Source organism: Erpetoichthys calabaricus, chromosome 2 (assembly GCF_900747795.2).
Source record: "Erpetoichthys calabaricus chromosome 2, fErpCal1.3, whole genome shotgun sequence".
NCBI classification, from domain to species: domain Eukaryota; kingdom Metazoa; phylum Chordata; class Cladistia; order Polypteriformes; family Polypteridae; genus Erpetoichthys; species Erpetoichthys calabaricus.
The window spans coordinates 297,249,369-297,262,484 of NC_041395.2; the positions used below are offsets into that span (position 1 = coordinate 297,249,369).

The window sequence follows — 13,116 nt, forward strand, 5'->3', positions numbered from 1 at the left end:
AATTGTTATTTGCACGAGTAGTCATTTACCTGGTTTGGCTGTATTTCCTTACTTGATCAAGTGTGTCCCTCAGATATCTCATTATAAATATCCAAAATACTTCTGTTTCCAAGCATTTCAGATTTGGAATACTCAACATGTAATAATATTTCATTATTAATTTAATTATTAATTATGCAGAGTAACTGAAATACTGCTAAAGAAAATTCCCTGGTTTTCCTACAATGTCCAATATCTATTGCCAGTTGCAAATGGAGGACGAGAAAATAAACCCCTGAGGAACAGAAGTCCCTAGTAGTTCAAGATACAAAGTTTGTTTGGAATAGGCCAAAGGGGTTTCCAGTCTCACCAGGGCACCCTACTTTTACATTCTCAAGTTCACTGCCTTTCATGAAACCATACAAATTTTGTGATTCTAGAGTCTCTACAGATGTGTTGTCCATTTAATTATTTATAACATTTTGTATATATCTTTTAGGATGACATTCAAGATACTATGTATTTGCAGTTTTGCAGAGTGTGCCAAGGATATAAAGCTCCAAGATCACATCACTGTCGGAAGTGCAACAGGTAATTTATATGCTTTTTGTCTGTAGGACATTATAGCCTGTGCGAAACAAACTGAACTTTAAAATAAAAATGTTGTTTTGGGTTATACTTTCAAGAAATACTTACAAGGATTACTCATTTATCCCATAGTTAGTCCTAAGTTTCTCTGTCAATAGTAATGAGAAGCAGCAAGTTAGAAAATATATCCATGATGTAACAATAGGGTGCATTTGGAAACTTAGTTTAACTGTTTTGAAAATTGCAGAATTTTTTCATTTTTGTTATTTATTAAAGAAAGATGCGTCTCATTTTTGGTTAGTATTTCATTAATAATGATTCATATTTAAAACCTATTGATAATCAAATGTAATTAAACATATTACTAGGTAGCATAAAATGTTTTTTATTGCAGTTTACAGTGTTATATAATTAGATCCAATATTTCAACTCAGTTGAAGTAAAAATTGCATTGTTTGTTACATTATCACGAGATGTTAGATATAGAGGGTCTATAGCTGATTCTGGTTCATATTTCTTAAAACATTCAGTTTTTCAGGGAAGTATGGAATTGAGAGTGAAATCTGTTTTGAAGTCAACCCACGAATGTGTAGGCAACAGAGGTAACGGTGCGTTCCTAGCCACATGCATGATTCTGCTGGGTATTTCAGTAACTTCTATTGGGACTTGTTTTGCCATCAGCAGCAGCTGTCGAAAGAGGAAAAAGTAAAGTTTAAATAACCCATCTTCAAAAGAGTAAATTAATCAGTAATTGAGGCCACACAGAATGATTTTTCTTTTTTAAGAAAGAATATTTTGAAACATTTGCCAGTGCATTTTAAATAGAAGTTCTTTTAAATTTCCTAAATTATGTAGCAGTCTCTATTTAAGATACCTCGATGAAAATTAAACTTTACTGACAAAATTCCTTGAATAATAAGTGTACCAAATTTCAATGAAATATGTCCACTGAGAACCAAGTTGTTTTATGCAGACAGACATGAAAGCATCAATAGGTTATTTCATGTTTTATGTGAATAGACCTAACATTACTTTTTTATCCAGACTTTTTTTAATCCAACAGTATATGAGTCATAAACTGCTACTTTCTTGCTACCAGTCTTTGAAATGGAAGTTATAATTGTAAGGAGCCAACAATTATTTATGCACTTATTTGTATACAATTAGGTCCATATGTACAGTATTTGACACAGTTTTCATAATTTTGCTCTGTACACCACCATAATTGATTTGAAATAAAGCAATCATTATGTGACTGAAATGTAGACTTTCAGCTTTAATTTAAGGGTTTACCAAAAATATCGTGTGAGCCGTTTGGGAATGACAGACATTCTGCATCACCCCCAAACCCCCCAATCCCCCTCCTCCAATTTCCAGGGCTCAAAAGTATTTGGCCAAACTAACATGATCATAAATGTAATGATCATTTTCAATGATGGTTGAAAATCCTTTGCAGTCATTGAATGTCTGAAGTCTGGAACCCGTGGTCATCTGTAAGTGCTGGGTTTCCACCCTAGTGATACTTTGCTAGGCCTTTATTGTAGCTGCCTTCAGTTGCTGCTTGTTCATTAGAATTTCTGCCTTCAGTTGAAATGCATTGCATTGGAAATTGGGTTGAGGTCAGTTGATTGACTTGGCATTTGAAGAATATTCCAGTACATTGAGTTGAAAAGAACTTTATTTGCTTGAAATATGTTTCCATTGTCATACCTGAACTATGAAGTGTTGTCTTGTCAGTTTTGTATCATTTGGCTGAATCTGACCAGATAGTATAGCGTTATACAACATCCTGCTGCTTCTGCCAGCAGTCATATCTTCAATAAACACTAGCAACTCACTTCCATTTGCAGCCATGCATGATCATGCCATAAAACTTCCTCCAACGTGTGTCACAGATGATGTGACATTCATCGGATCATGAGCTGTTTCTTCTCTTCTCCATACTCTTTTCATTCAAACATTTTGGAATATATTGATCTTAGTTTCCGTTGTTCAAAGAAAATTGTTCCAGAACTCGAGAAGCTTTAAAAATGTTTTCTGGCTAAGTCTAATCTGGCCTTCCTATGTTTGAGGTTTACCAGTGGTTTGCACCTTGTGGTAAACACCCTGCCTTTACTTTCATGAAGTTATACAGAAAAATGGCTATCATTCCTAAACACCTCATACATTATTTTTGGTAAATCCCTTAAGTTAAAGCTCTGCACTTCAATTAGATATGATTGCTTAATTTCAAATCCATTGTTGTGGCTTGCAGAACCAGAATAATGAAAATTGTCTCACTGTCCAAATACTTATGGACCTAAGTGTATTTGTGTATTTCGTTTTTATTACAGCTACTATTTAAAGGTAAAAACTCAAGTTTCAAATAGATGTCATTGTTTATATCCTTCCTACAACAATCCATGTTATTTGGTAGAGATTGAATGAAATGATGAAAAAGCATTTCTAAATAGGCATAGCCTATCTTTGATGAACAGCTTGCACACTGTTATTGTGTGTATATGTTGATTAATATGTGAGTAACTTTCATGCTTAGTTTGTCACAATCCACCACATTTGGAAAACATCTTTTGTTGCATATAGTTTGTAAAAAATGTAAACAAATAAATTGACAAAAGCAGCCCCAAGATTTAAATAAAAAAATAATAGTAACAATCTGTTTAGCCATTTACAGCTTTTAACTGGCTGATATATCCATAGTAATTAACACAACTTTAGAACTAAGAAAGCTATTAAACTCCTTAGTGCATGATTAATTCCTAATGTTTTTCTTTCCAGGTGTGTGATGAAAATGGATCATCACTGTCCATGGATTAATAACTGTTGTGGACACCAGAATCATGCCTATTTTACATACTTCCTTTTACTGGCTCCTCTTGGTTGCATCCATGCTTCCATTGTATTTATTATGACTATGTATTCACAGCTCTATGACAAGGTAAGAGTTTACCATGTCAAATTCCATGTTGTGAAAATGGTGCATTATTTCTCTGCTTTTTTATATACATAATTGGTGGAAGGCTTTCAGATTCATAAACTGTTTTGTAGAAAGCCATGTTGTTTTGTCATGTCACTAATGAAGTTGCAATTTGCATGGTTTTATCTTTTCAAGAACATTATTTGATAATTGTATTGCAGATGTGGGATTATTCTGTTTGTGCTATTGTATTGGTGTTCATTTACTATGTGTTCATTCATCGGCACTCATATCTTAACATATGTAAAGGAGAAATAAATCGATCACCTTATCAATTTTGTTTTTTATATTTGGACCACTTTAAGAAAAAGAAAAAAAAAATGTAAAGCTTATCATTTATTTGTAAGAAGATAAAAAGCTCAAAGATTATAGGCATCCATTGAGCAAGCTTGTTTTGTTTTAGAATCAAATTATTCCCCTCTTTTCAACTGTAGATCAAGTGTTAATGAGGTGCGGTTGTCCTATTTGCTGTTTTAAGATTTTACCATAGGTTTTCAATGTAATTCAGATCAGGACTCATTGATGGACACTCCAGATTGTGTCTTTCTTTTCTTTTCCTCTTTTCGTTTACATTCTAGGATGTTATTGTTTTCATGGGCTCATAAAATATTAAACTAAATAAACATAAATATCTAGAATTTTTAAAAGTGGATTTTTAGCTTCAAATCTTTTTTTATATTTAGTGTTGGTTTTTTACAGAGTAAATACAGAGAGAATACAGAGGGACAGTGCCTCTGGATTGGCAGACCGGGTTGGTGGTCCCCCTCTTTAAGAAAGGGGACCATACGGTGTGTACCAACTACAGAGGGATCACACTCCTCAGCCTCCCTGGAAAAGTCTATTCGGGGGTCCTGGAGAGGAGGGTTCGTCAGATAGTCGAGCCTCGGATTCAGGAGGAACAGTGTGGTTTTCGTCCTGGTCGCGGAACACTGGAACAGCTCTACACCCTTAGCAGGGTCCTGGAAGGTGCATGGGAGTTTGCCCAACCAGTCTACATGTGTTTTGTGGACTTGGAAAAGGCATTCGACCGTGTCCCTCGGGGAATCCTGTGGGGGATACTCCGAGAGTATGAGGTACCGGACCCCCTAATAAGGGCTGTTCGGTCCCTGTACGATCGGTGCCAGAGCTTGGTCCGCATTGCCGGCAGTAAGTCGAACCCGTTTCCAGTGAGAGTTGGACTCCGCCAGGGCTGCCCTTTGTCACCGGTTCTGTTCATAACTATTATGGACAGAATTTCTAGGCGCAGCCAGGGGCGTTGAGGGGGTCCGGTTTGGTGGACTCAGGATTGGGTCACTGCTTTTTGCAGATGATGTTGTCCTGTTTGCTTCATCAGGCCGTGATCTTCAGCTCTGTCTGGATCGGTTCGCAGCCGAGTGTGAAGCGGCTGGGATGGGAATTAGCACCTCCAAATCCGAGACCATGGTCCTCAGCCGGAAAAGGGTGGAGTACCCTCTCAGGGTTGGGAGCGAGATCCTGCCCCAAGTGGAGGAGTTCAAGTATCTCGGGGTCTTGTTCACGAGTGAGGGAAGAATGGAGCGTGAGATCGACAGGCGGATCGGTGCGGCATCCGCAGTAATGCGGGCTCTGCATCAGTCTGTCGTGGTGAAAAAGGAGCTGAGCCACAAGGCGAAGCTCTCAATTTACCAGTCGATCTATGTTCCTACCCTCACCTATGGTCATGAGCTATGGGTAGTGACCGAAAGAACGAGATCACGAATACAAGCGGCTGAAATGAGTTTCCTCCGCAGAGTGTCTGGGCTCTCCCTTAAAGATAGGGTGAGAAGCTCAGTCATCCGGGAGGGGCTCAGAGTAGAGCCGCTGCTCCTCCGCATCAAGAGGAGTGGTGGCTCTGAGGCTAAGGATCTGCACTGGTATCCCGAAGGTTGCCGGTTCGAATCCCCGTCAGTGCCAAAAGAGATCCTACTCTGCTGGGCCCTTGAGCAAGGCCCTTTACCTGTAATTGCTCCAGGGGGCACTGTACAATGGCTGACCCTGCGCTCTTACTCCAAGGGGTATGCGAAACAAACTAGCAAACACTGTTGTAAGTCGCTCTGGATAAGAGCGTCTGCTAAATGATGTAAATGTAAATGTAAAGAGGAGTCAGATGAGGTGGCTCGGGCATCTGATCAGGATGCCTCCTGGACGTCTCCCTGGTGAGGTGTTCCGGGCACGTCTAACCGGGAGGAGGCCCCAGGGAAGACCCAGGACATGCTGGATGGACTATGTCTCTCGGCTGGCCTGGGAACGCCTTGGGATTCTCCCGGAAGAGCTAGAAGAAGTAGCTGGGGAGAGGGAAGTCTGGGCATCTCTGCTCAAGCTGCTGCCCCCGCGACCCGACCTCGGATAAGCGGAAGAGGATGGATGGATGGATGGATGGTGTTGGTTTTGTTTTTGACATCCATGTATGTTTTTTTTAGTTGTAGAGAAAAATCACACCAAAATCAAATCAAAGATTCACACTACAAAAGGATTTTCAAGTTACTTGTGCCTTAATACAGTATAAGATGAATAAAGTACATGGGGAATTTAAATGTTCTACCTCACATCAGAATCCATTGAGTTCTTGTGATTGCTGACAATTATTTTATCTTTTTTTGCACCTTGCACATTCTGATAATCTTTTCATTTTTTTAAGTTGTAAGTGCAGTTAGTTGAAGTGAGAAAGATTTACTTTTAAAGATATGGCTAAATTTGCTAGTACATTGACCACACATCAGCAAAGCAGGTTCAGTCACTGCTCTCACATTTGAGAGATCAGTAACCTATGTTCTCTCCATTGTATAAATAATTAATAGCTTAAGCTATTGGGTTAGCTATTGCTATGTCAATAGACACTGATCTGCTAGTGAATTTGCTTTATGTAAGAGACTGATACAACTATATTTTCTTTGCCAAAATCTTTTTAATGCCTGCTAAAATCACTTTATTCTTCAGAGTATGCGAGATTCCCTGGTTAAACAAGTTTCCTTTTACATCTTCAAGATGTACTTGGAATGACTGGTGACTTTAAATTAAAGTATTGGTGTTTACATGTTAGTGGTTAAGACTCAGAAGTGCAATGTCTTATTGGTTAGCGATAGTTCCTGCAGTGCATAGAATGCTCCTGGCATAGTTTCTGATTTTCCTGTATACTTGTTAGAGTAAGCTATCTGGGATAATGAATGAAATAATTAAAGTAATGGATAAAAGTAAAAGAATAAAAATGGAATCATCATGTACCTTTACAAATTCCAAGCCTTAAGTTATGCTTTATGAAATAAAGGAAGGCATATCATATGTAATAATTATTCAATAAGATAATGTGCAGCTTTACATATACAGGTATAGTAAAAGTTCCTAGTTCCTGGATTATTCCCTACAATTAATAATACATTTTTGCACTAATATTTTTAGCAGACACATATTAACTTATTAAAACATTTCCAGTTTTATTTTTTTGTTAGATTGGTAAAAAATCACTACAGGCGCCAAAATGCATGTCAGGGTCTTTTAAATATTCACATTTTTGAGCGTTTGTCTAGTTATTGCCCAATGGAACTGTAGGATCACCTGGTTGGTGAACATTTCAGCTTTAAAGTATATTTGCCATAATTCTGTTTGCAGCTTTACTCCACCATATAATTCTGACAAGATTTTATTTTGAAATGTGTTTCAGTTTGAAAATACAGTGGTGCTTGAAAGTTTGTGAACCCTTTATCATTTTCTATATTTCTGTATTTCACCTGAGTCGTTTTCCTCTTTGCACAGTCCACATGCACGTGTGAGTCATGTAGACTTTTCATTGTTGTTTGTGGTTTTGGCTGCTTTTCTATATATAATCCACCAAGTCACCCGACCATGGTAGTACCGACTGGGTGTACAAAGGGCAGGGATGTAATCAGTGCGAGCGTATGACCCGCTAGCCATGTTTTTGAAAGTTTGGCCCTGTGCCTTATTAATTGTCATCGCAAAGGCAAATCTAACAGGAAATTGTCTTCGTGTTAAAGTAAAAAGCAAATTATCTGCGACAAACAAACTGTTTTACACGCTGCATACCAACCCGCGGTGTAGTATACGCCGCATAATCACGCCGCTTTTTTAATGTTTTCAAGCAGAGGGAAAAAAATGAACATTTGCAAAATCCGTAACGCTGCTTTCAGTAAGTACAATGCACACGCGTTTAATTTGTCGGCCACTTTTTGCCAGCCGTCTTTTCTGGTTTGGGCTGCTTTTACAGTGTTAACGCTTGTGCATATTAAATCTTGAAATCCTCCGAGTAACTAATTAACTAACTAACACCCACCCACCCAGCTTGTGTGAAAAAAATTCGCCCATTCTGTCTTCATTTTGTTGCAGCCTATCAAAGACTTGCTGATCATGTTTTTTAGACTCAATATACATTGGCTTTTCACTCAGCACGAGGGCGCGCATTCATTTCGGATTATTACATCCAGCTAGTCTGCTAGACTAATCTGCTATATGGCTGCGTTTGAAAAACCGACTTATCCCGGATGAGTTTCACCGGCATTAATGATTAGGAATCTGGTTGGAACAAAACCCTGCATCCACAGGGGTTCACCAGCACCGAGTTTGGGAAACACTGCTGAACACAGACGAAACCGACTCAGGTGAAGAGTTGGGGCGGGCAAAGTGGTTGCAGCTATTGATTATTCAGTGTTGTTTGCCTGGGTGTCTGATCTGCTCGACAGGATCATAAATAAAAGGAAAACAATGTGAAGGCAATGTCACAGGTGATCCTGTGGTATAGCGGGTCCACAGCTCCCCTTCAAAAGGCCATTTTTAAATAAATAATCATCGCACTCACAGTGTAGCGAGGGGCATGGAAGTGTGGCTGAAATGGTTTCCGGGTGGAGTCGTGCTGCGGGCATTTCTCCCCTGTGCAGTGTGCGAGCGAGTGAGGAGAGAGAGAAAGCCGGTACGTTAGAGTGAGCAAGAGCAGGCTCGAAGGCAATGTGTTCCTGTGGTATAGCGGGTCCATAGCTCCCCGTCAAAAGGCCATTTTTAATTAGGCGACTGACAGTAGTGGAGTCAGGCACAGAGAAGGTCAGCTGGTGAGAGAGCGTCTCGACTGTTGCAGGGCCTGCATTGGTGAAGCAGGTGAGACGCTAAAGAAAAAGAGGCACAGGGCTTATTGGTTTTTAAAGACTGCTTCCTTCATTGTGTTTTAACCTCAGTTTTAAAGGATTGCGTGGCTCTCTCTCTCTCACGCCGCCTGTGTGTGTGCCTCTGTCTCTCTGTGGCGCTGCCTGTGTGTGTGCGCGGCTCTCTTTCTCGGGCTGCCTGTGTGTGCCTCTGTCTCTCTCTGGTGCTGCCTGTGTGTGTGCGCGGCTCTCTCTCTCGCGCTGCCTGTGTGTGTGCCTCTGTCTCTGTCTGGCGCTGCCTCTGTGTGAACCAAGGTTCCACTGAGGTTGACTAATGAAAAGTCAACGTGGCTCAGAGCTGCAAGTGGACTGTGGCACAGACAAACAGAAATGATGGCATGTTTTCCGAGGCGTCGCGTCCGAGTTGGTGGGCGTGGCTCTGCGAGTTTTCGTCGTATCCAATGGTCTAAGAGTTGGTGGGCATGGCTCTTCCTGCGTGCACCATTGGCGTCTTACTTGTCGGCGGTTTAGTGAATCCACGCCCCTTCCGGCGTGCTTTCCATGGGTGGCTACTTGTCGGCGGATTAGTGAATTATATATACATGTATACAGTAGATTTGTGAGTGGCAAAAGTATGTGAACCTCTAGGATTAGCAGTTAGTTTGAAGGTGAAATTAGAGTCAGGTGTTTTCAATCAATGGGATGACAATCAGGTGTCAGTGGGCACCCTGTGTTATTTAAAGAAAAAGAATCTATCAAATGCATTTGGTTTGTCTTTACAGCTGGTCATGCCAGTTCCAGTATTGTCTGTAATTATGTGTGTTACCTTACAGGTATCTTTTGGGTGGAGTTCTGTGAAGATTGATATGAGTGCTTTGAAGAAAGATCAACGACCAATTATTCCTTTTGGACTTTCTGCTTTTGCTGCAACACTATTTGCCTTAGGTTTGGCATTGGGCACTACTATAGCAGTTGGAATGCTGTTTTTCATTCAGGTACATTTTATTGGTAAACAAAAGATACAGTAGGTTGTCAATGAGTGGCTCTGGAAGTCCTGTAGATGTTGTTGTTTTTTTGTTTTTTTTTAAAGAAAGTACTACATATTTAAAAATAATATTTTTTGAGCTTATTGGTTATATTACAATAAGTATAGCACAGTTCAGGCAAAAATTCAATTACTACAATATTCCAAATAAATGATGAGTATCCCTCATCCAAAATTCCAAAATCCAAAACATTTTGAGCGCCAACATGACACCACCTGTGTTCCCTGTAATTGTTTTTTTCCTGCTGCGGTAAATGTTAGGAAGACCCTGCATCGAACCCGCAACCTCTTGATTATGAGACAATATTCCTTACCTCTGCATCAGCCAAGCGACGTGTCTTTCCTGTCATCCTACATTACACAGATCGTTGTAGACACGGAACACACATGAAATGTATGTATTCCAAATTACAATCTATTATCTACCCTATACAATTCAGACACCTAACTCCCAGATAAAGTGACTTCTGCTGCCTCAGTGGAGGATGAGTGAGCAGGCTGCCTGCTGTTTGTGCTGATTGACACATTTGCAAAACAAAGACACTGATGAGGAGGTGCGAGGAAATTTAAGGTGGCCCAGGATTACGAATATTTTTGTAGGCTTCAGGGATTCTAGTGTTAAAACACAAACAGCAGAATGGAACTGGTATGAGAAAACACGAGACAAAGTTAAACCCTGTCCCCAGGCAACAGCTCCCGAGTATTGTTTGCATTGCTTCCAGATGCGCTATATATCTTGTTAGATAGCGTAATTATGTTCGGAGCAGAGCATGCCATGCACGGGACCAGAGGATGAAAACAACAAGCTCTTCATCACTCCTTCTTATGCTGCAATGGTGGCTAGGTTTCTATCGGGAGAAGAACAAGCAGGTTGTCTGTCATGGATTGTCGAGGGCTATCAGAGGCTTTAGAATTTCTAGAAGGATACAGTTGTATTTTCAATTTGCAAAATGAGTTTCTAGAAGGATGCAGTTGTATTTTCAGTTTCAGTTTGTAAAATCAGAACAACCTTCTCATTTTGTGTATGTGCTTTTTTAAGTTGACAGTGATTTCTGTATTAAAGTGTTTAAATAAATTATAAATCGTAAATTGTCAAACATTGTTTTAAAAAAATCTTTTTTTTTTTCTTTGATAGTCTCAAAGTACAAATGTTCATAACTCAGTAGAAAAACTAGAAGTAAGGCAAATCAGTGCCACTCTATGCCTTAGATCTTTGCAAAGTCATCTTTATACTATCTTTATACTGGTCTTTTTGCATTCTAGATGAATGAGATTACAAAAAAAATGAAAAAGTGGACAGTATATAGAAATTAAAATAAGCAATGGAAGGAAATACATTTTAACAATATTAGTTCTTTTGGATAAATATAGCTGGAAGATGTCTTTTAATATTGTTTTACAGAAATTACCTTTAGATAGATTTTTACATTTTCCTGTCACTTTATTTTCTGGTCATCCAATCTATTCTCAAGCAATCAAACAAAATCATATTAACTTATTATGAGGAGTGGAAAAATTCACTTGGGTAAAAAAATTGCTGTATTCAAATTAATTTTGAAAACATTGTTAAATTCATCCCATAGATTAATTACAAGTGGCATTAAATAATCTGGATCTGCTATGAGATGTACTATTTCCTCGGCGAGATGTACTATGTCCTCGGCATAGAAAGATACCCTTTGATCAATTACTTCTCTTATGATCCCCTATGTATGTTGACTGTCCCAAGAGATTGATAGCCAGATGCTTAATAGCAGTCACAGAAAACATTGGTTATAGATACAGTGCCGTCCATAATATTAGGGATAAAGATACATTGTTCCTTGATTTACCCCTCTTCTCCACAGTTTAAAGTTACAAAGCAAACAATTCAGATGTGATTGGTGGATTTTAATTTAAGGGTATTTGCACACATTTTGGTCACACCATGTAAAAATTATAACACTTTTTATACACGGCCCCCCATGTCAGAGCACCGTAATGCCTGAGGCAATTGCCGTCACAGCTGTTTGTGATTATGCAGGTGTTTTTCATTGTTTCATTAGTGTAGGCATAAGATACCTCGGCTTGCTTCTATCCTTTGAAGTCTGTAGTTGCCATTGTTCAACATGAGGAGAAGAGCTGTGCCAATGAAAGTCGAAGAAGCCATCATTATAAGGCTGAAAACCAAGAATAAAACCCTTACATATAATCAGTAAAACCTTATGATTACCTAAATCAACTGTCTGGAATATCATTAAGAAGAAAGAACACAATGGTGAGATCAATAATCGCAAAATGGATTTGTAGGCTAAGGAAGAACTCCACTACTGATGATAGAAGAGTACTTCCTATGGTAAGGAAAAAGCCCCAAACCGTGTCCAACAGATCAGAAGCACTGTTCAGGAGTGAGATGCATATATGTGTCCGAGATTACTATTTGTAGAAGACTTCATGAACAGAAGTACAGAGGCTACATTTCACATTTGTTAAAAAGTACTTAAAAAAGCCTGCAGAATTCTGGAAAAAGGGTCCAGTGAACAGACAAGACAAAGATCCTGTATCAGAGTGATGGCAAGAGCAAAGTGTGGAATCGAAAAAGGATCCGCCCAAAATCCAAAGCATACCACCTGATCTGTTAAACATGGTGGTGAGGATTTTACTGCTAGAGCATGTATGCCAGCCCAAGGTATTGGCACAGTTCTCTTTTTCGATGATGTAACCGTTGACGGCAGTGGCACAATGAATTCTGAGGTATATAGAAACCTCTTATCTGCTCAAGTTCCAGTAATTACTTCCTTACTCATTGAAGGGTGCTTCATCCTACAAAAAGATAATGATCCCAAACATAATGCTAAGGCAACATAGGAGTTTTTTTAAAGCTAAAAAATTTTAAATTTTTAAATAGTCAAGCCATTCATTCAGGTTAAATCCAACTGAGCATGCCTTACATATGCTGAAGAGAAAGTGCATGGGGACAAGCCTCTGAAACAAGCAGGAGCTGATGATGGCTGCTTTAATATACCTACCTGAGTAATCACAAACACTTGTGATGCCAATTGTCCCTAACATGCCCTGAAATTGGGTGGACTGTGTATGAAAGTGTTGTAATATCTACATGGTGCAACTGAAATGTATGCAACTGCCCTTAAATTGATGTCTATAATTTGCAATTTTACTGTGGTGGGGTAAATCAAGAAAAAAATGTCTTTCTCCCAAATATTATGGAGTGCACTGTATTAGCAGAGCTAGTATGTATTAAGAAGTGTATGTATAAGCACATTAAGTTACTAAAAATAGGTTTAGGGGTTAAAACATATGCCATGGACATTACAGATTTGGCCAAGGCAAATATGCACAAACTCTTCCTAGTTGTACTAGGAACAGGTGCAGGATAAAGTTCTCAATTACCAATAAACAGCAATATAAAAATCAGTGTTTTTACTATTAGTGATAAGTTCATTGTT

The 13,116-nt window shown here is 39.0% G+C and overlaps 1 protein-coding gene across 4 annotated transcripts in view; it reads left to right on the plus strand.

Annotated features, from left to right (window-relative positions):
• The window catches only part of zdhhc6 (zinc finger DHHC-type palmitoyltransferase 6), a 129,369-nt gene that overhangs the window by 98,403 nt on the left and 17,850 nt on the right, over window positions 1-13,116 (plus strand). For all 4 annotated transcript variants that reach the window (XM_051922183.1, XM_051922181.1, XM_051922184.1 and 1 more), the window contains exons 3-5: window positions 479-570; window positions 3,346-3,505; window positions 9,459-9,620. In XM_051922183.1, coding sequence (XP_051778143.1) covers window positions 479-570; window positions 3,346-3,505; window positions 9,459-9,620 — 414 coding nt within the window. The remainder of the gene's footprint in view (window positions 1-478; window positions 571-3,345; window positions 3,506-9,458; window positions 9,621-13,116) is intronic.